This window comes from Phalacrocorax aristotelis, chromosome 3, assembly GCF_949628215.1.
Source record: "Phalacrocorax aristotelis chromosome 3, bGulAri2.1, whole genome shotgun sequence".
Taxonomy (NCBI): Eukaryota; Metazoa; Chordata; class Aves; order Suliformes; family Phalacrocoracidae; genus Phalacrocorax; species Phalacrocorax aristotelis.
Window position 1 is genome coordinate 59,601,580 of NC_134278.1, and position 26,200 is coordinate 59,627,779.

Here is a 26,200-nt window from a genome sequence, read left to right on the forward strand (position 1 = left end):
ATATGTTCTTAGGAACAAGTTTTTTACTCTGTGGGTCATTCCTGATGACATTTAGGTTTTCTGATTGGTATATATTGGCAGCAGAGAGCTAGAAGATGATGGGGTTTGCCCTTGCAAATATAATGTAGTATTTTATATAGGTTAAGGGCAGCGCAAAAGTATAGCATTTTACAAAGATTAAGCAGAAGTTTGCATTTTGATTACAGCTATGGCTCCTAAATCAGAGTGTCACTGTCAAGGTAAGAATGATATTTTATTTAAACTGCTGCTGAACATATGGTGTTATTTATGCCTCAGACATCCACAGCAGAAAGAATTTTCTAAGTCTAATTTATGCTGTTAGCAAGTAGCCAGCAAAAAGATGAGACCTCACTGTTTTTACTAGCTAACAGAGTGCTGGTTTAGATTAAAAATGTTAAGGCATGTATTTTTTGAAGGAAAATACTTCTACATGGATTTGTACAGAAACCATTACTAATGTGAGTGTAGAACTATATCCTTCCTCTGCTGTCAGATCTTGCCCATGACACCATCTCTGGTTGTCCTCAGCTACCCATTGTACCTCATATCCCTTGGCCTTCCCTTCTAGAAGTAGTTTTTGGTAAAAGTATTATTTGAACAGGTTGGGGTGGGTTATGTGTGTCAGGGAATGGGCATGTCTGTATTCATCTGGCATGTGCTCAGAATCATTTGCTCTTTTGCTTATATAGAGGATGAAACTGAGCTGAAGTCAAATTTCAGGTCAACTTTACTCTGAAGTAGTGGCAAATGGTGTAGTAGGTTTTGTGAGTTGATGTACTATGCGGAATTTTATTTTTTTTTATAAAAACAGAGGATGAGAGAGTACTTTAGAAAGAGGCTTATTTTTTATAAACAATTTAAGTATATTTCAGTTCTAAGTCCTCTCTGCCTTCCTCACCTTCCAGTACTGAGGGGGAACGTGAGCCCATATATTTCACCTTAATGCACTTCTTAACTCAGCTTTGTAGTTTGCCTTTAAAGCTACAAAAGGTCACTTCATTCAAAGCTTGATCCACCTAATCACTTCCACCAGAAAATAGATTAATTTTGTTTAATTGTTAGCACTTGCCCATATTAGAGAGCTAGACAGGGATCTGCAATACAACAGACTCTGCTAAAGAAAAGCTTGATGCAAAGTTGTGATATTAATCATTCAAAGGGAGCTGCTAAGGGTGCAAACAGGTGGCAATAGACATAAGAATTTTACTTTTCAGCCAGAACTTCTAAGTATTATCTGATTTACTTTTTTTTTTTAATTTCAGTTCTATAAAGAACGTGTATTTTATATATGTATACATTGAAAAAAAAAAGTTTTAATTTAGGTTGTCCACTATATCATTCATTTGCATTATGCAGTGGCCACCCCCTGTAGCAGGTACAGGCACTGTGATGAGGGGTCTCCCAGAATGCCCCACCAGTACAGCCCGGTGGGCTGGAAAAGAGAGATGGGCAGGAGTGGCAGCAAGACAGAGCTCCTTGAGTTGGCCCTGCCATGAAAGGGGCCCATGGAACTACACCTCCTGGTACATGGGGCACGTAACAGGTCAAAGGCTGGATTTGGTGCTGCCCTCATGCTCCCAGAGCCCCAAATAAGGCCCTAACTTGTAGAGCAAGGGCTTCTCACCCTTTTCCACTTGCAGGCTCACTGGCAGCCGTCGCCCTGCCCATGCACGGCCCCACCGTGGGTGCAGGGCAGCGCCAGGCTTGCAGCAGGGCACTACCACCTCCATCCTTGGCCAGCACAGAGAAAAGTCAGTGGGAACTAGCCAAAATGGCCAGCAGGACAGGGTAGCTCAAGGTTTCTAAGGTATGTCTCTTTTGTCAAGAAAGCCTGTTCATGAAAAACAGGCAGAGTGTTTCTGCCTGTTGTTTAAAAGAGAGCGCACATGTTATTGCCACTTATTTCAGCTAATCTTTGCAAAGTGCTTAAGTTTCATGTTTAAAGACATTAAGCACATGTTTATATCCAATTCAGCACCGTTATTAAGAATTTTCAACAGGATGCAATCAAAGTCAATAAATCTGGAAAGCAGCCGTTTGACAAGTCCTATGACTTACAGTAAGGACATCCAGTAACAACACAAAAACGGGCTGTAATACTTTCAAAGGCAGTGTACGGTAACACCAGACTGTGTCAGTAGGTAGTGTTATTACTCCAACACCCACGTGGGCAAGGACTCTGTCTCTTTCTCACAGCATCCAGAGATAAGGACTTTTATTTCTCAAATTACACTGTTGAATGAAGTGACTTTGGGCTAAATACTCCACTCCTTTTCTTAGCAGTCTCCCAGCTCCATCAAAGGTGGTTTTGCTCAGGTACCAGAACCAAGAGGAGAGGGATCAGACATCCCATCAGCTCTAAGAATGAATCCAGACCTCACCTTCATGCTGCTTTTTTACATTCATTTTTTCTCCTGTTTTTTTCCCCTATCCTCGTAATTCTTCTTCAAAGCCTTTTAAAGGGTCTTTTTATTTTTTTAGAAATCGGTTGTTCAAAATTCTAATGTACAGGATAAGTTTTTAAAGTCATTTATCCTCAATTTCTGTGTGTACAGGACAAGTGTGAGACACAGATGTCTCCCTGTGCATGAAGCAGATATACACGTGCATACTCGGGCAGGGAGGGTCTCTCAAACTGGTATTTCGCACACCATGGTCTCTGTGAAATGGTGACATTTTATCAGACTCTGCAGTTTTATTTATGCCAAGGCCACTATCTTTTAAAATACTTGATTATTTTAAAGTCTAGTATGTGATTTTATTTTTTGCTCTCATTTAGACTGATGTAAGCCCCAACTAACTTCATCAAGTGAGACATCGGAGTAAATCTGGAATAGGTCAGATCTGGCTCTGACAAACCTCCTTGGCTCTAGAGGTGAATAATTGTTTAATTCTGTCATGGGATGATGGTTTCTCTGTTTGTTTCCCCTGCTTTGATGAGTGGGGGTGAATCCCAGGCTTTGCTCTGTCAGGGAAAGCCTGATAGTGCTAATGCTGTTTGCAAGCAGCCCTGGACTTCAGGTCTACAAAACCTGAGCTATTCCCATCCTAAACTTCTCCCTGGCAGATTCTGCCAATCATGACAAATTGTGTGAAATTCATGGTGAATTTGTGATGTGGAGAAAAGTCCACTAGGGACTCATTTGACACCATCAGATGCAATTTTCTTTTATTACCCTAAGGCAAGATTTAAACTAGTTTCCAGGGGTGAGAGGTTACTCCATTAACCCGTGGCGCTCGCTGTAGCAGGCTGCCACCTAGACAGACTGGTGCATTGTTAAGTGGATGTATTTCTCCTGTTTCCTCAGTCGTTTCTGGGGTTTTAATTTTAGGATGGCACTTTTATTGTTAGTTTTCAGATGGACACTTTGTTTCATAGTTGGACAAATCTCTACCAAAGCCTCTTCTGCAGCCTTTTTTTGCAGGAGAAAACTAAGATTTATGCTCAGTCATTCCAACAGATCCAGTTAACCCTGTGTTGTCTAGAGAGGGGAGTGGGGAGTGAGGATGGCAGATATGAGAGGCCTCAGGTGAAGCTCAGAATATAGAATCACAGAATCATAGAATCATTAAGGTTGGAAAAGACCTCTAGGATCATCAAGTCCAACCATCAACCCGACACCACCTTGCCTCCTAAACCATGCCCTGAAGTGCCACGTCTACACCTCTTTTGAATACCTCCAGGTATGGTGACTCCACCACCTCTCTGGGCAGCCTGTTCCAATGCCTGACCACTCTTTCAGTAAAGAAACTTTCCCTAATATCCAATCTAAACCTCCCCTGGTGCAGCTTGAAGCCATTTCCTTTCATCTTATCACTCATTACTCGGGAGAAGAGACCAACCCCCGCCTCACTACAACCTCCTTTCAGGTAGTTGTAGAGAGCAATAAGGTCTCCCCTTAGCCTCCTCTTCTCCACACTAAACAACCCCAGCTCCCTCAACCTCTCCTCATAAGACTTGTTCTCCAGACCCTTCACCAGCTTTGTTGCCCTTCTCTGGACACGCTGCAGCACCTCAATGTCCTTCTTGTACTGAGGGGCCCAAAACTGAACACGGTACTCGAGGTGCGGCCTCACCAGTGCCCAGTACAGGGGCACGATCACTTCCCTGCTCCTGCTGGCCATGCGATTCCTGATACAAGCCAGGATGCCGTTGGCCTTCTTGGCCGCCTGAGCACACTGTTGGCTCCTGTTCAGCTGGCTGTCAACCGGCACCCCCAAGTCCTTCTCTGCCGAGCAGCTCTCCAGCCACTCCTCCCCAAGCCTATAGCATTGCACGGGGTTGTTGTGACCCAAGTGCAGGACCCGGCACTTGGCCTTGCTAAACCTCATACAATTGACCTCGGCCCATTGATCCAGCCTGTGCAGGTCCCTCTGCAGAGCCTTCCTACCCTCGAGCAGATCAACACTCCCACCCAACTTGGCGTTGTCTGCAATATAAGGAGACAGAGATGGGCAGGGTGTTTAGAGACATGGAGGACAGTCAGCTGAGGTCCCAGGGGGCACTGCCAGCCATCCCAAACTGGAGCCACCTCTGCATGCACCTACCTCATGAGTACATGGGCACCTAGCAGGAGACAAGAGCTTTTGCACCAGGTCAGGCTTCAGCTGAGCATCTGTCTTGGTGTGACCTTGTGCCTGAGGCACTACATCTTGGCATCTTGGGTCAGCTCAAGGCTCTCCAAGCAGGGTCCCCCCAGCACCAACCCAGGCCCGGATGGGCTTCCTAGCTTGGGGGTCATCCTCAACCAAAGTAGCTGCTTTGCTTCTGGATCCCAGCAGGCACTGGAACTGGTACAGCCATATTGTCTTGAAATCACCACTGAGTTATAGATCGTTGGCTTGGTGTTTGCTCATGTCTGTTTATCCATGGCACAGTTACCCTGCTATCCACATAAACTGTACACCAGTAACTGTGCAGATGTTAATGTTGACCAACACTAGGTAAGACTGCAGAATGATGTGTTATACCCGTCTTACACTCATTAACGACCGAGTTCCACCAAAGTCCACCATAAAAAGCCAATACTACAAGTAAGAATGGCATTTGCAAAAGATCTCAGATTGCATATGCTCTTTTTTCCTCCTGTTTCTTCAGCATTTTTTCCTTCTTCCTCTAACTTCAAAAAAAGTTGAGTTGAGTTCTGTATCCTTGTGCTTCTCCCTTTCACACAGGTGTTGACTGCCAGGAGACATGTTGCTTATGTGAGATTTTACAAAGGACAGTTATTTCAGTGATGATTCAGAAAAGCAAAGACAAAAAAAGAGAACTTTCCTCTTTAAGCCTGGGCATGAAACAGGCTGTTCTTAGGATGCTGTGTGTAAGTGGTTTAGCTGAACCAGGGACTTCTGGTGCATCAGAAGCATAACCACCCTGAATGTGCAAATATTGCAGTGTTTGTCTTTGGCAATAATTTGGAAAAGGCACTGCAGAGGCAGGAACAGGAATCCCCAAGAGGGCAGATGCAACATTCTCCATGGTTTTAATAGCTGGCATAAATCCCGGGTGGTGAGGTAGTTCTGCTTCTTTTAAAATGTCTTTTTAGTTGTCAAGAAGAGCTGTTATGTGAATTAAAATGAGCTAATTTTAAGAAATGAAATAAAAATATTTATATGGGGTCTTGGATGGGCTTGACTTCACCTCCTTAAATAAATGAGGTGAAGGCAAAATGTTGGGGACTGATGTTTATTGCAAAATAATCTGGATGAAGACTGGTTATAAATTTGAACTTAATTAGATACCCCTAAATGGTTTTATATACATATGGACATTCTTGTCCTGAGGCAGACAACTGGAAAGACTCTGCAGGCTGGATCACCTGAGAGTAGAAATCTGGGCCATGGTACTTCTGATGACAGCATTGCATTTCTATCATTAACTAGAACCTCATGGGTCTAATGCTATTCACTGTCATTTGAGAGCTGCCCAACATCCCCAGTTTTTGCCACATGCCCTCTGCCTTTTTCCCCCTCTGAGGCCCTGTGGGAGGCAGGCCCCATTGCCATGTAAGAGTGTTTGCAACACATTTCTCCAGGAAGGAGAACACAGGCTGGGAGGCATCTGCTTTCAAGATCAACAATTGCTTTGGGAGAAAAAGGAAAAAAAAAACCCAAACAGGAAAAGACATTTAAACTGAATTACTGGCACTACTATTTTCACCTCTCCACAACCTAGACATGACTTATAGAGCATCCTGAGTTAAGAGTTCATAATTCCAGCTGAACTTAATGGGAGTATTTACACAAGACTTATGTTGCAACAGCTAATAGGCTTGGTGTGGGCAAGTCTGCTTTGCTGTGTCTGTACTGATTTCGGTCCAAAGAACATTCCCACTGCTGCAGTTCCACCAATAGGTAGGAATAGTTGTAACACTGATCACTGCTAATTCAACAACCATATCGTCTAACCATGTCCCAGGGCAGACTGCAGTGTTTGCAATCCATGCTGGTGGCTTGTCCGCACCGGATCTCCCATCATCAGTACCACAACAGAAGTTCTGCTGGTGGGCAACTTGTAAGGAAAATGTTATTTTCATCAGGTCCTCTCTGTCTCCCCTTTCTTCATGGACAAGCTAGCAGTAATGATATTCCTCAAGGTTACTATAAACACTAATGAGTAAATGCTTATAAAGTGCTTTGAAGATTAAAAGTGTGAAATATTCTACTTAGTTATAAAAGCATAGGTGAGACAAAGGCAGCAGGCAACAATCTAATTTAAATAAAATATCCTTTTATAATATTCCAGTGATGATAGTTTTTGAATGTGACAGAGGACAGTCAATCTCCATACATAAACAATGACACCAGGAGATGCACTTCCTCTTCATGAACCTTAGAAAACCTGATCTATCTCATTTAATAATGAAAAGAAAAAAAAAGGAAAACAGAGAAAGAAAGAGAGAGACAGAGAAGGAAAATATATTCTTTGAGCCAATGCGAGGTGTAGGGCAATGTTTCATATTAACCCCGGTTTCCTCTTCATCCAGCTGATTTCTTTGAAAAACACAGCCATAGTTCATCCACTGGTCCTATAGCCTGTGCAGTTCCTCAGGGACACTCAATGTTATGGTTAGAAAGAGCTAAATAAAAATATTGCTGAGGGATTTAACTAGATTTTTCAACCTAGCAGCTTTGTAAGAAAAGGGGATGTATTGAACCTAAAGTTTCTAATGGAAATCACATTTTTCTTATTGATCCTATCAAGAAAATTTGGAAAATTTCCAGCCAGGATGGAACAGTTGGATTGCACTGGTTTGCGTTCAGTTGGATTGTGTTAGGTAGGGTAGGGTAGATTAGGAAACCTTCTGAGGTTATGGAGAGCTGGAAATCAAAGTCCTGTCCCTCCTGGCTCCAAACTGAAATACCAAGGTGGCTCTTCCCTGCTGTGACCAGTGATTTCTGATCAATTGCTTCCTTTTTCCCAAATCAGTTATGACTTTTCCAGCAGGGAGACTGTCACAAAGGAAGGGAGATCCTCCAGCCTGCAGCGACAGGGATGCTCAGCTGCTGTGCAGAGGCCCGGTCACCCACCTGGTGCTGTTCAGACGGGCAGTGAGAGCAACCCGAGCAGTGTGCTGCACTGGGGCTCAAATGCTAGGAAAAGCATTGACAGTAAGTTGCAGATGATGGGCTGGAAAAGCCTGTGTCCACATGATGATCGCTGTTAGGTAAGATGTGCCATTCAATCTCTTGTTGCAGGGTCCATAGCAAATGTAATGGCAAAAGGGGCACGAACATGTTTTTCCCACAGAACACAAAAGCACCCTTGTTACCCTAAAAGGCAAGGCATATGAGGCAAAGGGAGCAGTGCTTTCCAGGGGTTTCTTCAAAATGCCTCAGGCCTCTGTGAAACAAAAGTGACAAGAATAGTTTTGGAAATCAGAAATATCAGTGAGCTAAGATTTAACTTCCCGTACTCTACCAGTTGCCTGACCTCCTTCTACGTGTTCCTTTGTCTATACACAACAGTGCAGAAGGGAAGTTATTTCATTTAACTTCAGGCATTTACACATTTTGACACAATTCAGCTCAGCTTTTAGACATCTATCACAAGACAAAAAATAATCAGTTATAAAATACCTGTGTCTTTCCACTGACTACAAAAGCAGTCTAGAGGACAAGTTCATACGCAGGTATGTGGTCAGATCAATTCTAACCCCATGACTATTCTCTCCACATCCTTCCCATTTCCCCCATGAAAAAATATGGATCCCCCTCACAGCACGAGGCTCAGCACAAGCAGGGCTCTTCTTGCAGGGTCACACCAGGATGTGTCCATTGATGAGTGAAACCAGGTTGAAATTCAACTGCTAGCTCTGGCCTCCCACTCATTATCTCTGCTGGGTGTTTAGATCTCAAGGAATTTGTGGAGTTTCTGGGTTTCCAGATACCAGAGAGTCTTTTCTGTGAGGCAGTGGGCGTAATTCCCTCAATGATTGTGGAGGAATCTCTAGAAGGCAACCTCACGAGTATTGCTCGCTCTCTCCTCTAAGGGAAGAAATCAAATTCATGGTTTTCTGACAAATGCTTGTTTTCTGCTGTTGTCAGAAAGCCAGGAGACATTTAACAGCTGTAACAGTGGAAGCTAAATAAAAGCAGAAAAGTTTCCAGTCTGCTGCTACACTGGATATGTGTGCAAAGTAAGGTTAAAGAGAGGTAGCTTAGCTCCAGGAGAGGCTCACCCAGAATAATTTTTGAAGTGGCACAGCCCTCCCACCTCGATACTGGTTTAATTCTTAAAAACAAAGTCCAAAGACCACTGCAAAACAAGGATAGTAGCATATTGAAACCATAAATCAATGTTCAAACTGGACTCACTTTTTAAAGGAGTGTATGACCATAGCCTTCATCCAAGATACTAGTGTGTAATTGATCAGATGTTATATGTGATTCAGAGATACGTTTTTAATATGAGGTTATCATGTAACAGGCTTAGTGTGTCACCAGATACTGAAGTCATACAAAGCACTGTAGAAAACAATCTTCAATACAAGCAATAACTCCATCTCTTTGGGATGTGAACCTCTTTCACTTTCTTTTCTGCTTTTGTTTTCAAGGGCCCTGTTTCCTTCAAAGCTAAAACTGGTATCTGCTGGTTTCAGGGGCTATTTATTGCTGTGACAGTGACACATCACTCCAAGTAATGCCTCTTAAGTACTATTAGCACGTATCTGATCTGAAAATGTACAAACACATTCAAACAAAAATTTTGTATTAATAGACAGGCCTAAAATAAATAAACAGGAAACAAAGAGAAGAAGGATCTGCAGTTGAAGTAATTCAAAGATAAATAAACTTTTAGATTTGACTCCCTCTAGAGTATTTTTAAGGAAAAGCTTGACACAGGAGATTCCTTTTTTGTTGCAAAAACTCTCATATGGCAGTGCCACTGAAATGTACTTCTCTCCAAACGCAATAATCTCTCTGTGCCCAGCAGCCTCTCTTCAGCAGAGCTCTCTGCCTAGTGCCAGTCACAGCCAGGCCCCAGCAGGGCTCAGGCAAGAGCACCTCACTGAGACCAGAAAACAAAAGAAGATCTTCTTTTTTACTAAGAGGTGAAAGAGCCACAATAGTGCATGCCTACATTTTCCAGAAAGGCAACCAAATCCTGCCTGTCTTTGTCAGCTAAAGGCAGTAGGAGGGCTTTCATTTGGTCTGTAGTGATGAGTCAGAATAAAGTGGACCCATATCTGTGGGGACCTGTTGTATGGGACCTTCATTCATTTCGACCTTTGGGGAGTCAGAAAACCCCAACACAGTGTTGCAACAACTGCAGATCCCAAATGCCTGTTTTTTTTCTAAAAGGAGGATCAGTTACCTATTACAAAACGAGCAGGACCAATGTAGATACCGAGGACTTCACAAGCCTTTCTGTTAAACTCCCTCAGCCCTGTTGTGCACAACACAACAAGAAACACCAACGTTCAGCCATGGTCTGTATCCACTGATGCTCCCACTACTTCTCACTGTGGGGGACCCACAAAGGATTACAAGTAGTAGTGAGATATTGAACAGAAAAAGCAACTGAATTTTCATTAAAGAGTCTAGTGGAAACAAGACACAGAGTTTTCCAAAAGGACATGTACAATTTTTCTTCTCTCGTTGCCAGGCAGCAAGATGGAAAGATACCTGGAGAAAAAAAAAAAAAAAAAAAAAAAGAAAAAAGAAAAAAAGTGTAAATATCATGTAGCTGCCTGGACCTGAAAACAGAGAAACTGGATTTCTTACTATCTAGCTCCTTACTTCCCAGCACGTGATAGTTTTCTAAGATACAAAAGAAAGGGAAAAAACCCCAAACCCTAGCATCATTTAGCTGCAGAAATGTGTAGATAAATTCAATCTGACTACAACTCATGTACTGCACTGCAGTCCCTCTAGAAATAAATTTGGATAACTATGCCATAGACTCCAAAGGGTCAACGTGACATATTGCATCATATCCCCCTACACGAAAAAGAATTCACTAACAAATATGACTTCCAAAAGTGCTCCTTTATTCCCCTTTCACATTATAGTTTCTTATGAAATATTTTAGTGGATGACTTTGGTGCTTTGCCACATTTCTCTCAATCTATTTATAAATGTTTGGTTGGAAAGAAAGTAAACATTACAGGGCAAACACTTTATAAGCTTTTGCTATTTTCATATAATACTTGAACTGGAATTGGCTTTGCTTAAAAAAAAATCATAATCCTGGAGTGCTGTGCAGAATGACTTAAAATCTGCCATGCTTGTTAAAATGCAAAAAGGAAAAAAAATTAAAAAGCATAAACTAAATTATTTATATCTTATCTCAGATAAATATATCAGATAAAAATATACACATATTTTTAATATATATAAAAATATCTCATCTGAGAACGCAGAAATTATATCTTTTATGAGAAATAATAATAATTTTTAAAAAGGGCCTGCCAGGTAGACTCCATCCTGCATAGTATGTAGCTGGTAACAGCCTTCAGGTCAATGGCTGTTGTTTGATTAGAAGTAGAATTGACTAACACGCCGCTAGAAAAGCGGCAGCAAGGATGAGCGTGTGATACCCCCCCCCCCACCCCAATAATGGATTAAACAAATGTTTCACACTTTAAAGCTCCGGCTGCATTTGGAAAAGCACAAGCGGTTTCTCAGAGGCAGAAAAGCGCTGGCTAACGTGCATGCTGCTGCAGCGGTGGCTGCTAATGCACCCTTCCCACCCCGCACACCCAGTGACTTGCTGCTTGTTTATTTAAATGACACTGTTGTTTGAAATGATGGGGGCTTCTTCTTATCCTCCTGAGTCATGCATTCTCTGTCTGGGATCCTCTGTTTAGGCACTTTTAGCACCTCATTAATTACTAACTGCAACAAAGTCATGCTGTTTTGCAACTCTATTGCCTTTGTTAAGAAATCTCAATCCTGTGTTAGAATGTGAAAGGGGACTGTTATCTACCATATGCCCAGCTTGACTCCATATTACAAAATTAGCTTTCTAGTTCCTGAAATACATATACATGTGCTCTTTATAGCCATATCCCATGGTTAAACAGCCTGGCTTCTGTTAAATAGCCTGCCAGTAACAACTGTAGAAGCTACTGTTGCAGATAAAAAACACTCTTAAGTCCACAGGTTATAAATAAATGTTTTATCCAGGAAGATACAATTTCTTAACGATGATCGTTACAAAATGCTACTTTAGATGCCTTTTTATGAAACTGTGGGTACCTAAAACCCTCTGAAACAGTTAACTATTAAAGATAAGTAACTAACAGATTAAGCAGTTGGAGATTTTATTCGCTTTTAGGTTGGTGGGACAGAATCACAGAAGGAACCGTGAAACTCTTCCTTGCAACAGCCTGAACGTTATTACTGTATGTCACCCTGTAGGCACATTAAAGCAGGTTGGTGCAAGAGGCTTGATCCAAACAGGGACTTGGATGGCAGTGTAGAAAGCTGTGATCTAAGAATCATCTTCAGCAGCAGCTTAGCCTGGAAGCACCTAATTAAATTTACAGTGTCCTTCCTTGTTTGGGGTGAATGCTCCTCAGAGTTCAGCTGCTGCAGAGACCCAGAGCCAGCCCAGGCAGGACTTCTGGGTCCAGCTTGTGGGCCAAAGCTGAGCGTAGCAAGTGAAATTCACTGAGGAGCTAAACCCAGCTACCAGCGGGACTGGACCCCTCTCAGCAATCAGTGTGCAACAGCTTCTTTATAAAACAGAGACAGGAAAAAACAAAACAAAACAAAACAAAAAAAAAACCCAAAGGTAATGATAATGCCTTTGCTTAGTGGTTAGGATATATGCAGCCAGGAGATACCAGTTTCTGTTAACAAATTTCAGTTTAATGTGAAATGTGCAAGCAATCTTAAAAAAAAAAAAAAAAAAAAGGCAGAAATTAAGAGTTCCCTTCATGTGCCTTAAAATCAGTTCCTTCTTATGGTCTGACACCAAGAATCTGGCCTCCTTTGCTACACGGTGGCATGGCTGCAGCAAGCAGCCTGTGGAGTGATCCCAATTGAAGAATGCCCTAACCAGGAGCCTAGGGTGTGGGGTGCAACTGCACTCTAAATCACACTCACGCTGAAGGTACACGTGGAGTGTAGCCCACACTCAGGCCAAGTTTTATTGCTGTTGGCCTTTTATACTAAAGGGGACTCTGAAAGAAAAGAGAAAGCTGACTCAGTTCTTTGAAAGAAAGGATCTGAGTTTCTTCCCTGATGGAGGAGGATGGCTGGCTGAGGCATGGCATATATTCAGCTAGGCAGAAAACCCCAGGAGGGCTGCATGTTTCCCTATTGCCAGCTCCTGCTGGCTTTCAGTTCAGGTTGAATGTTGGTTCTCATAGCCCTCTGGAGGGGCGCACCTATTCCCACAGTTTATTGGGGGGGTTTAGGCACCTAACTGTTGAGTGTTGGATGTCACTAGCAAAGTTGTATGCCCAAAATATAAGAATTGTTACTCCTAGCTTGAAAATGCCACCATTTATTTCATTCAGTCTTGGCTTTCAAGTAACAGCTGTCCGATGCCTGGTTTGTAGTTTGTTTGGTGTAGTAAGCGTTGATACTAGCTTAGCAGAAGCTCCACTTCCCTAAATCATTGTTGTTCCATTATCAACCATCAGCCCCATATGACAAAGAACTATGTCCTGAATTAAAACACAGAATGGCTTTTTCCAGTCATGAACAGTGATGATCAGAAATATGCTGGAAGGTACACAGAAATGGTAAGGCTCTGACTGAGGAAGATGTGTCTCTTTGGACAAGTGCCAGGGCTTATTTCAGTTCTGATTACGTCAGTGCAACATATATATCTGCTTGGTGCTCTCCAGGCATAGGGACTGACATCAGCGTGTGCTTAAAAGTTCTTCTCAACAGAGGACCTTGTGTCTGGTACACCAAAGTTAAGCAGAGAACATCCTTCTTCAGGACTACCATTTCACAGTCTTTCAGGATCTTCAATTTACACCTTGAAGGAAGCAAGGAAAGCATTTGAGTACAGAAGTACTTCTTGATTGCTCAGCATTACCTGCCTAATGCGGTCATTTGTTACTGAAATACCTCATAGAATAAGTATCAGTGACATATTTACCAATGTTTAGTGAAGGACCATCTCTTGTAACATTTTAAATCGCATAACTGTTGTCTTCACCTGATAAAACTCTAATTAAGTGCCACAAAGTACTGCCAGTGGAACAACTTTTCCTCCTGGCCAACCCTGATGGCTTGTTCAAGAGGGGCAGTGCTGCTGTTTCACTATATTTATCAACATGGGACCCAAGACCCATTTTGTGTAGCTCAGCCAGATTTCTGCTGCCCTTCCCTGCTGGCACAGGGCAGGGCACCCCACGCTTGCACGCTCCGTGCCTCATGTTGTGACAGTGGCTGCCCAGTCCTTCATCAGAGCACAGCTACTACCAGACCTGTAGCACCCCTTATGCCTTCAGGTCACCCAGGCTGAACTGCTTCAGGACCTCCTGGGCAATGGGAGGGGGCTGTTGAGGACAGCTGGAACTGCAGCTCATGAACTCCACCCACACTGTGCACCACTGCCCTTCTTCATGCCTGCCTCTTTCTCTATACCCACACTAGACGGCATGCCCATCACCCATGCTGGGGTGTGAACAACAGTTAAGAAACAGGCTTCTTCTCTACTCCATGCCTTTCCAAAGGACCCTACACCTGTAATTTCACCTTCAGTAGTGAGATTGCTTCACCGACCCCTTTCAGACACTCCCTATCCTTACTGTTTTATATGTCAGGCTTTTTATTCCTGTTTCCTCATGGTGAAGTAGATCAGGGAACTGAATCTGCTAGAAAGAAACATGGGTTTTGGGGGGGTTTGGTGGTTTTGTTTTCAGGATTTCTGGGGGTTTTTTTAGCCTGATATTTCCCTAATCCAGTGTATGACTGCTAATGCTTGGACCAGCACAGCCCAGGAAGTGGGAATGAGCAAGTCGCTTGGGCAAGTGTGGGATCTACTTAGGCTGACGTTACCACCAAAGAAATTCACAGGAAGCGCTGCCAAAGTGAGAAAAGAGCTCCTAACTTAGGTGTTGTGAATCACCCTCCCAAATACTCAAGTCATAGAGAAGTCAGTGCCTAGACAAACGGATGTGTCAGAGTCCCATGAAACCTTTGTTGTTGGTTATTTACATCCTCCAGCTTCACCCAGTTATAGTTAGTTCCACCTTATGGGCTGTCACCTCAGGGTAAGTATACTTGGGCAAACTGATGCATGAATTTAAACCAGTGCAGTTATGCTGGTACTGCCTTCTAGGTGTGTAAAGTTAGTCTAGACCAAAAGCATTTTTTTTTTTCAACTTAGCATACATTACAAAAATATTTATGTTAATCACTTCTGTTCTATCTTGAGTATTTACACCCAAAATACACAGTTACTTCCATGGCAATGCTAAGATTTTTTTCTTGTAGATACAGTTGCTCTAGGCACAGATTACAGATTCTGCAAACACAGAACCAAAAGTTGGTCTGTATCCCAAAGGTTTTACAATCCGATCTCAAGTCCAAGAGACAACCAACTGATAGATGAATAGAAGGAAACGATGACTTAGCGAGGTTTGATCATCCTTGTATTAACTGCTAAAACTTCCTCTGTGCCAAAAAGTTCTCAGCTTCATTTTGAGGCCTTCCTGTTGGCCTTTCTTAACTGAACTGCATCTGGAAGGTTTGTACTGCAGAATTTGCCCATGTGTTTTTCCCACAAACATGCTTTCTTCTCCTACGTACAATAAAGCAACAATTCAGCTCTCTTCCAGTGTGATCCAGAAGTCCAGATCCAAACTTCTCTTGGACTGATGAAGGGTCAAGCTGACAGCATCAGGCTTTGGACCTGGCCCAGACTGAGGGATAGTCCAGACCGACATGCTAATTTAGGGCCTGATCCTGCAGACTTTGATTACACTGGGATTTTATTGCAATGACAGAATTGCACAAGTTGGAGATGGGAAAAATCAATTAGGTCATCTAGTCTGTTGCCAGAGTAGGATTGTTCCATACTGCACATTTTGTTAATGTTCTCCCATTACATCTTTTAAATATCTGAGCATAAAGACATTACTGAAGATGTTGGGACTGGATCTTTAGGAACCAGTTTATTTTCTAAAAAGTACACATATTGTCATGGGTTCAACTTACTGTGAGTAAAGCATTTCTCATCACTGGCTTCTTTTGATTTAGACTATGCAGTTATTATCTTCTGTTTGTGATATTAACAGCTTTTGAGAATGCTCATGATGTTGCAGAAGATTAACCTCCTAAACTGAATATGACTAAAGCACAAATGGGTTATGGGAGGAAACACAGAGAAATGCAACAACCGTCAGATTTGGAAATATGGAAAAGAGTAGTAACACAGACACACACACGTATTTACATATATATGTTTGTGTGTGTGTATGTGTTTTGGGTAATTTCTTATATATTTCTGCCTCTCTGCATACCTTGCCTGCTCCGTGCCTGCTTCTTAGTTTGTACAGAAGAAAACAAATCTGGGGCAAAGACTGTCATGGTTTGGGGTCCTGTGCAGTGCCAAGAATATTGTTGGTGTTAACAAATAGTAGATGTGTTGGGTTGTGCAACCTTTACTCAGGATGACTGCTCCAGCCCTCTAAACCTTCTCCCTTCAGCAGACAATATTGACCCAGTTCTGTGGGGATGCTACCGGGGATACCTCCGTGGTGGTGAAGTCTGACCTACGCCACCTATACCCTGAGCAGCATCTGAAAAATAAGGATATTGTATTGGACACAGTATGCTTCATTTTCAAGTTATGTATCAGAGGTAATCCAAGGCCTTTATTTCTTTACTGTGTTTCCCAAGTTGAAAAGGCAGATCAGTGACCCTTTTGTTCACTTACACAAACTATTTCCAGTCTAGAGAAGAATGACAAAGGGTGTCATTCAGCTGTCCTGTTCACATGGCTGGTTTTTATGACTACAGTGCCATTATAAGCAAGCATAATATCAGCTATTAATTGAATATTATTATCTTATTTTGGATCTAATCTGAGGATCTTGAGCCCACCTCCCTTTTCCCCCAATTTATTGGGTATTCTGAAAACTAAAATTAATAATGTCTAGCTATGGAAAGTTGCACAGAGAAACCACTGGGCAGGAATTGCAATGGCGAAACCACCACACACCACTCCTCTTTGATTCATTTCTTTTAAAAAGACAAGACAAAACAAAACAAAACAAAACACCACCACCTCTCTGATTTTACAGTCTCCTGCCGCTGGTTTTAATGTAGTTCAGTAAAACAGAGGGCTCAGACATCTTTGACTTTCCGGCAACAATCCGGACCATCAGCCGTTCTCCCCTTGCCCACCCTCCTTAATAAACCCCAAAATAGAGAGGTGCACAAAACTACCCCGGGAGCTGTTTGTAATTCATCTGTTCCATTTGCAAGGAAATACTACATCCTGCTCCCTCCACCATGTGTGCTGCTGCTGGCCCCTCACCTCCCGAGGCCTGGTGAAAAGGCTTTTTTGCAAGCCTGATCCCCCCCGATGCTGGCAGTCCACCGGCTGCAGGCCCGCACGCAGCTGTGTGGCCCCGCGCAGCCCAGCCCGGCCCGCTGGCTCTGCCTCCTGAGGGCTGATGTCAGCCTGAACTTTGCCACCGATATCTCATCAGGATGAGCGACATAAACAGAGAATTGCACGCCAGAGTTTTGCTCTGGAACAAGCTCCTTCCACACATTTCAGCAGCATAAATCTTCTCCTTTTATCACAGAACGGCAGTAACTGTTTATGGGTTCGGTTTGTTGTTGTTGGGTGGGTATTTTCCCCCTAACGGAGCTGGTTTGTGAGGGAATGGGGGGGGGGGGTATAACCTGGTTTTCCAGCATCCTCTTGCCCTGCTTCTTTTCAGATCCCACTCAAGTCAAGGCACAGCTTTTGTTTTCTCCCCGGTCTATGCCTCTGCCCCTCTTCCACAGCAAACAAGCGACCTCTCCCCCCCGCCGCTGGTCACTCATGCATACCCTGCCCTTCTGCTTGGCCCTTGGTCGACACACACCGCACAAGTGTGTTTTGCTGAGGCTCTTGGGTGACCTGCATGGTCCCCGGGACTGTCTCCCAACACATCTGCCCCACGTGTCCCCGCTGTAGCAGGGACACATGGAAGGGAAGAGGCTGGAGAGGCAGCGAGCAGAGCTCCTCAGCCGTGCTTTGTCAGGGCAAGGAGAGGGAGTGCACTCCCCGTTTATTTAATGTTTTCCTTATGTTTCTCGTGGAGCGTTTATTTTTTGACATGCTTTCTCTGCCCACTGGTGCTAATGCTGCTCGAGTGAGCTGGCTGTCTGGCTGCAGGTTGGCTCACACACGTGTCCCGTCCTTTCTCCGCAGCCTTGTTTATTTATGCCACTCGCCTGACTTGCTCAGAAATTTCCAGACAGGCACTAGCACATGAGAAGTCTCGATCTCCAACAAAACAAAACACAACACCGAGGTGAATGCGCTTTCTTCATGTCAGCATAGCCCCTCGGCTTGTCTGCCGAATGACTTTTATTTTATGCCTTTCTGGCAATCCCACCCCATCCGGCTCAAGTATCCTGGATTAGAAAGACTTTCCCCAGAGTCCTTTTCAAAGGGAGCCTCCCACAGACCTTTAAATCCCCCACATTTTATGGTACAGATATTTAACAGCTCTGAGAGGGGCAGCGGGGGGGAGAGACTGAGGAAAACAGTTACAAATAGAGTGGCTGCTCCTCACACCACTGAGGTTTCTGAGGCAATCAGCGTCTTTTTGTCCGGCTTTCTCTCGCATCCCAGCGATAGCCACTGAGATAAGAAAGGAAGCAAGAAAGGGTTCAGTGAAGTCGCCGGTTTTCCCCTGAATCAGCTTCATCTCCCGCTTTCTAGCCCTCTCGTTCTCCCAGAAAAGAAACCCTTGCCGGAGAGGGGAAACGCGATACCCTTCTGTCAAACGGGCGGCTGCGCCTCGCCTAGGTGCTGCTGAGCTGCGCCCTTGCTGCCGGGGCTCTGGTGAGGGTCCCGCCGGCGGGGGGGGGCGGCTGCCGGCACCCCCGGGCGCTGCGGCCCGGCTCGGCTCGGCCCGGCTCAGCCCCGCTCGGCGCGGCTCAGCTTGGCCCGGCCCGGCTCTGCACGGCCCCCGCCCGCGGCCCAGCCCCGCCGCCCCGCTGCTGCCAGCCGGCCGTGGGGACAGCCCCCGGCCCCGACGGGACACGGGGCTTTGCTCTACCCCGTCCCGCCGGAGAAGTCACCCCGGGAAATGCCTGTCCCACGGGCAAAAGGCAGCAACGGAGAAAATCCCGAGGAGAAGGAGGGGCTGGAGGCCCCCCACCCCCCGCTCATCTCCCCATCTCCATTGTGACCAGGGATGTGGGGGGCAAATTCAGACAGGAGAGGGGTGCTGCGCTGTGTCCCCCTCAGCGGGGAAGGGGCCGACGGCACACCGCCCCGTCCCCCCGGCAGGCGGGGGGGCTCCTCCCCACGGCGGGTCCGGGGCGCGGGGGGAAGCGGCACCTCCGCGAGGGCCCCGGGAAGGCCGAGGGGAGGCGAGCGGAGCCCTCCGGGCAGGGGCTGCCAGCGAGGCTACGGAGTCCCGCCGCCCGACCCGGCCCCGGCCCCGGTCCCGCCCCGCCCCGCCGCGGGGGACAGCGCAGCCGCGGGGCCGGGCGCGGAGCGGCGTCCCCCGCCCGGCCCCGCCGCTGGAGGATGCTCGGGCGCTGATGCCCCGAGGGGGCTCGGCCGGGCGCGGGGAGCCTCCCCCCGCCGTGCCGGGGCGCTGGGGCTCGCCTCCTCCCGCCCCGCCCCTCCCCGGGGCCTCTCCCCCGGGGCCCCGCTCCGGAGCAGCTCCTGCATGAAGCCCGGGGGCTCCTGGTCGGCGGGCGGGAGAGCCGGGGGGGCCCGGCCCACCTGCGCCCGGCGGCTGGCGGTGCCCACGGCGCAGAGCTCCGGAGCAGCGGCGGCGGCGGCGGGGCTGGGTCCTCCTCCTGCCCCCCCGCCGCTCCCGCCCTCGCACACTCCTCTCCCACCGCCATCCATCTATCCGTCCTGTCGGCACCTCGCCCGCCCGGCGCACACACGGGCGCGCACAGCCGCACGCACCCCGGCACCCCCACAACATGCTGCCGGCCACCGGCCCGGCATGGACCCCGGCGGCGGCTGCTCGGCTCCCCTCCGCGGCTGACTCCCCTCTGAGGTTTGCGGCAGGTAGCGGGGTGGACGGTTCGAAAGTGCAATAGGAAAAGCCGAAGGGAAAAGACAAAAAAAAAAAAAAAAAAAAGACAAAAAAAAACCAAAAGAGAAAAATAAACCGGCAAAAGCCATCAAGCCGGCCAAGCCCAGTTTTGGATCTCAGTGCAGGTATTTCTGCTGCTGTGTTCATCCCTTGCCGCCTACCACCCCGGTTTATTTTTTATTTTTTCAAGGAAAGAAAAAAAGAACGAAAAGGAGAAGTCGAACTCTCAAAGGGTTACTATGCAATTGCGACTGATTTCTTGGTTTTTTATCACTTTGAACTTTATGGAATACATTGGCAGCCAGCACGCCTCCAGGGTACGGCGACAGGGAAGAAGTAAGTGCGAAGAGATTTATACTTTGATAACTTCTGCTTCCTCTCGTTGTGTTGTTCACCTGTCCGGGGGGTGCTTCTGCCCCCCCGGTGCCTTTGCGAGCGTGCTGGGAATCAAGTCCCGCGCCCGCGGCGCGGCCGAGCGGATCCGCCGGCGGTTTCATTGAGTTGGAGGGATGAAGGCGATTTCTCACCTCTTTCTGCTTTTCCCTCTCACCTCACCGGGGTGAGCAGAGCTGGCTCCGGGGAAGACCTGCGTCTGTTCCTTTATATTCTGGTGCCTGGTAAAGGGGAATGTCCTTTCTTAGCTCTTTCCATTTCCTAATGGGAACGCGCGAGGCCACGACAGGTAACTTTCTGCCGCGATGCCCTAAGCGCCTTTCTCCGCCCCAGTCACCGTTTAAGCGACCTGAGGGAGTACGGAGGGAGAAGCCCCCTCCCCGGGAGCCAGCAGTACAGGTCATGGTTATAGGTGAAGCCTGGCGCCCGGCGATGCGGAGCGGGGCGCTGGGGTGTCGCGGCAGTGCCTAGCCCGCTGACCTCCAGCCTTCACTCGCCACCAGCCACCTCGGCGGCACCGTCCGGGAAGCCCCTGGGTTACCCAGCGGCACTGCCCCGGGGCTGTGGACCCTCATAGTTTATGGGTTTTGTTAAAACTCCCATGGGATGGAGGGAGTTCGTCCCCTCTGGCTTAGCCAGCTCCTGACCAATGTCGCCTGGGTGCGGGGTGGCGGCAGAAGGGAGCCGGGAGGGCCGGGGCATCCCCGCAGGCCGGGGGGCGAGGGTCAGTAACCGGGGGTGCTGGCAGCAGCTCCTTGGGCGCTGCCGTCCAGAGAGACGGAGGAGACCAGAGGCGAGGAGACCCCCCCGGCATCGGGGCGGGAAGGAAAGCGAGGCAGAAGAGAGTCGCCCCCTCGGGAAGGCGCTGTCCAGGTCGCGGGCGGGCGAGCTCTGGCTCCCGCGTGGGGCTGCGGCGTGGCCGGTAGTAGTGGGCAGCTCCGAGGACCCGGGTCCGCCGTGACCCCCCGGTCAGAGCCCCGCCGGGGCGCCGCACGGAGCCGCGGGCGGCGGCGGGCTGCGGCAGCGGGGAGCGCCGGGACGTGCCCCCGGTCCCGCCTCGCCAGCCCGCCTGCATCGGACCCTTCAGCGTTTTTGGGGAGGCATTTTCTGCGCACCTACCGCGAAGGGGCAGCTCATGCCTGTCCTCTTTCCCTGACAGCTGCAGATACCGGGGAAATGCCATAAAACACGGCAGCCCGCATTTAATCAGCAAGAAGTAACCGAGTTACTTCCTCAGGGAGAGGACGGGGGGGGGGGGGTTTACTGTTCTTTTAATTTTTATTTTGTTCAGCGCTCGCTCCCTTCTGCTGCTTGGCATGTCTATCCCTTGAAAGCCTCCTTTGTATGGCTTGCCTCCTGCACACAAGGTTTGATTCACCTAAAGTGCCCCTAAAGCGGAGCCGAAGACGAGAGAGACCGGGGGCTGCAGCCCTCCCATCCCCGCGGCCGCGCAGCGAGGGAGCACTAAGGGCTAAATAAAACATGTCAGGGCATCCGATTTATTATCCTTGGCAAGGGAGGGCTCCGCAGCCTCCCATCACTTCCCACCCACTCCTTTAACCCCTGGCAGCCGCGGGCCCACAAGCTGCGGCGGCCCCCCCAACCCGCCATGGGGCACCCCGACGGGCGCGGTGGAGGGGTTCAGCCCCGGGTCGGGGGCACAGCGGGGTTAGGGGGGCAGGCCCCCGCCGTGAGGCGAGGGCCGGCGAGCGGGTTCCCTCCGCCCGTCCGCCCTCCGGCACCTGGTGCGCGCCGCGCCGGGCCAGAGCCGGGCCGGCGGCGACCTCTGCTGTCCTGTGCCGCGGCGGGCAGCCCGCGGCGGCAGGTGCGGCTCTGCTGGGCTCGGCTCGGCTCGGCTCGGCTCGGCCCGGTTTGGCCCGGCACGGCTCGGCTCGGCTCGGCTCGGCACGGCTCGGCTCGGCTTGGTTCGGTTTGGCACGGTTCGGCTCGGCCCAGCACGGCACGGCTCGGCTCGGCCCAGCACGGCTCGGCTTGGCCCGGCTCAGCTTGGCTCGGTTTGGCCCGGCTCGGATCGGTTCGGCTTGGCCGGCTTGGCCCGGCTCGGCTGGGCTCGGCTCGGCCGCTGCCCCCTCCCGGGGCCGCCCTTTTGGCGGGGGGAAGGCAGGTCGCCCTCCTGCCCCCGGCCGGACTCGGTGGCTGCTGCGTGTGCCTGCGGTGCGGTGCGCTCCTCCAGGCGAGCGCCGTCCCCCTCCTTTCCTTTCGACGGCCCCCGTTCAGCGGGGTAGTTTTCGGGAAGTAGAGGTGGAAGTGCTGGCTGCAAATAATGAAATGGTTGGTGCAACGCGGAGAAGGTACTTGCTCAAAGTTTTCTGGTTAAAATACAAAAGTTAAGGTAAATTCACAGCAGAACAAGTGGCTGAAAACCCACAGCTAGAAAGAGCCAGAATGGAAGTCTGGCTCATCAGTTTGGCAGGGAAGTCAAATAACTGTCAGAACACCTCACCTGGGCACAGTGTACACTGTCCACTGGTGGAGGTGTTCAGATCGGGATGGTGGTAAAATGTGCTTTGGTTTAGCTAGTCGTTATTTGGTGTGAAGTTAAAATTAGAGCGAGAGCGTTTATGGAAGTTGCTATAAAAGAGGTTACGGTCACCACTTGCACTTTGGCTTTAAAAATTTATGAATCGCTATTAGTGAATACTGGAACTTGAAAAAAATGATAGTGTGCGGATAAAGGAGACACCTGTCAAAGTCATCTATTACATGGAAGGCTTTCTCTGGACTTCTGTTTCTTCTGCCCAGAGAGTCTCCTCGAAGCATAGGTCCTAAACCCATTGCTAGGAAAGTGTCCTCAAATTTCCATTTAATCTATGCATTTTTAAATACAGTACAAACCAGTTGCCATCAAGCTGTCAGTGAGCCCATGTTAATTCAATTTGTTTAATATCCGAGTCCCCCATTCTATGTATTATATTGTAGGCTCCCACATTTTAAGATAAAAGAGTAATGAAACCTGAACTGACTACTTCAGAATATGCCAGGCCAGACTCTCAGCTGGTATAAATTGAAGTTTCTTTGTTAATTTGCCCCATCAGAATGTCTTGAAACATTACTTATTTTGTAGCTACTGCCAAAATAATCTTTAGCAGGAGAAAAGTTTGGTCTGTGGTCCTTTCACTCCCCAAACTCCTACTGAAGTTTCCAGTTTGAGCATCCTAAATTTCTGTCTCACGATCAGTAGTAAATGCGCAGTTGCCTGTACAGAGGCAAAACCCCTCCGAAGTCCACTACGGAGTGCAGAGGATTGAGTCCATAATTAGACATAGCAGACAAGATCAATAAAAGTTCAAAAGCAAACATGTCATTAGCGAAGAGACTTGTTTTTATTCTGATAAGAGCAATTAAGATTAACAAATTAAGTTGCTTTTTTGGGTCCTACAAGAGAGATTAATATGCAGCTAAGTATAGACTAGCATACCCGTAAATAAGAAATTCTATGTATCTCCCAGTGATTATAGTTTGCTGAGAAAAAAAGTAGGATTAAGTCAATAGTTCTGAAATATTTTAGCTCTGCAGGCCACCCCCAACCCTCAAAACTTCGTACTGACAGTTGTGCACCTTTCTCATTGACCTTTTAACTGACAGAAATGAAGTATTATTTGCTACGGGTCTGTGAATGACCAGCAGACCATTTGCCATGACCCTGTGGACTACCAGTGAGCCACAGACTAAATTTGGAAGTCACTAGAATAAGCAAAGTGATAGAAAATTCTGCATTTGTACCACAACGCCTACATCTGGGAGTAAAACCATCAGCATGACTTAGCGGGCTGCAGTTTGGCTGAGAGCTACCATGATGTATATTATCTGCAGCCCATCAGTATCTGATGTTGGCAATTGCCTCCTGCCTTTTGCTGTAATGGCACGTTCGCGATACCCGGCAGTCAGTCGTTCCTTTGGTCGCTTCTCCGTTGGTTCCTCTGTTGACGCAGGACTGCAGGTCATCCAGCATCTGCTTCTGGTCACGGTCACAAGTGGAGGGCTCCACCCTGCAAACCCTCTGCCTCTCTGGCTTGGTTTGCCTGCAACTACTTACAAATTCAAAATTAAGCACATCCGTAACAGCCCGTTTGAAAACATAGCTGCATAAAATGGAACAAAACAGGAGAGAACTGAGAAAACACAAACTGGTAAAATTATTCCTTCGGGTTTTTTATGCCCTCATGGAGGGTGTCATTCATGTGGAGGTAAAATGTCAACAGGAAAAGAGGAATTACATTATTAGTAAAAATAACACTACATTTTGGAAGCAATTTTTTAAATAGTTCATTGATATATATACATATTACTGATATCTACATGTACATTTAGGGTTGGCATGGCACAGGTGGTAACACTACATATTGTCTATATAATATAGGTGTTGTTACCAATTTTTTTAAAAAAGAAGTAATTTAATATCTGAGTGCAATAATTTAAAGCAGAAGTTAGCCAAGCAAGCAGCCATCAAGTTAAGTTGAATCTGTCCTTGGGCAGGATTAAATTATTCAGTGTTAGTTCTCTTTCAAAGTATTTGTATGCCACAGATATATTTTTTTTTCTGTGACGGTTTCATATTAGTATTGTCAGGGTAAATACTTTGTTGGTGACAAGTGCATCTTTTTTGCAATGAAGCTATATTTCTCATTTTTGGATGAGAACCCGTTTGTTTCGAAATAGACTGCAAAATTCCTATTGCAGTCATTAGAAACAAAAGCAGATGGAGCACTCTTTCATCGTATTTTCATAAACTGTGAATGTATCTCATTGTAGCGATATCTTAAATAATTACATATTAGAAAATCACTACGCATTGCTGAAATCATTAGAAGTATTGTAGGGATAGCATGCTTGTGTTGGGTTTTTTTATAACGCTATGTGCACGTAGTTCTGTGCTTGAAGTATACCAGCTGCATGTGGAACAATACATCTTACCATCCCAAGAGACTAAAGGATGTTACAGACCAGTTCCCATTTCATACCTGACATGTGAAAGGGTGATAGTTTCCAATTTTGTTTCTTTCGGCTGCTGAAGACATTTCTTATACAAGTTAAAATTTATGTTAAACTGTAAATATGTCTATTACCACAGCTTCTCAAAGCCATTGATTTGCATATCAGCAAATACAGAAAAAGCCCTGTTTCTCTTTGCAGACAGAATAAAATGTTGCTATTATTAATGAGATGGTTTTAGAGCTTGAACCTGCCTCCTTTGCTTTCAGTGGAGAAAGTCCCATGGGCTTCACTGGAACTGGAGAGGGCTCTTTTTCTGCAGGACCTCAGGAAACATTCCGAGTTTGGAAGAATTCCTGTGCTAGAGTACTTGCAAAATTGCATGATCCGGACATGTTCGATACTTATATAGGAGAAAACAATGCTCTGAGCCTTTCAAAACTGTGATATATAGCCTACTTGGGAGGCAACCTCTTTCTTAAGCATACGAGAAGAACAGCTATTTTACTACTTTTACCTATTGAGCCAACTGAAGTCAATAAAGTTAACTCTGAGATTAATTTCTTCTTTTAAGCTTTGTTATTAGGGTATAAAGCCTTTGCAAATCCCCGGTCTGCTGCTGCTTCTTGCTGTAGATTTTTCACTGAAGATAATGGAAGTTATGCCTAATAAAATCTGAGCTGGGACGTAAAAATCAGACTTAGTCATTATCTCTTGCGTTAGCGTCCTTATTTTGCTTTCCTGTTAATAAAGCTAGTGTGCTGGCTTGACCACTGCTGTTTATTGCTAACATTAATAAGCTGTCTACCATTTCATATTCAATCATTTATAGACAGTGACTAGTAGAAAAACTCATCCGTTAAAACCATAGAGGTTCCTAAGAAGTTTTTCTCCAACAGTAAATTGTCCCTTTTGCTCTTGAAATTAAATGAAAAATTGCGAAAGCCTGGTGGAGGAGATATGAAAGCTAATAAGAAAAGAACATTTTTGACTCATTTCTAATTTTGGAGTCTGAACTACTCAAAATCACTTTGCCAATTTTTTACCAAAAGACTGCAGAACAAAGCAATCTTATCAGATGACAAAAGGCAGCTGAAACCATGTACGTTTTTATACAAAAGTCCGTCTGTCTG

General features: G+C 46.5%; 1 protein-coding gene across 1 annotated transcript in view; it reads left to right on the plus strand.

Annotated features, from left to right (window-relative positions):
• The first annotated feature begins 19,551 nt into the window (after positions 1-19,551).
• Positions 19,552-26,200, plus strand: part of RSPO3 (R-spondin 3) — a 64,758-nt gene continuing 58,109 nt past the window's right edge. The window contains exon 1 of the mRNA XM_075087577.1: positions 19,552-20,057. Coding sequence (XP_074943678.1) covers positions 19,961-20,057 — 97 coding nt within the window. The 5' untranslated portion in view covers positions 19,552-19,960. The remainder of the gene's footprint in view (positions 20,058-26,200) is intronic.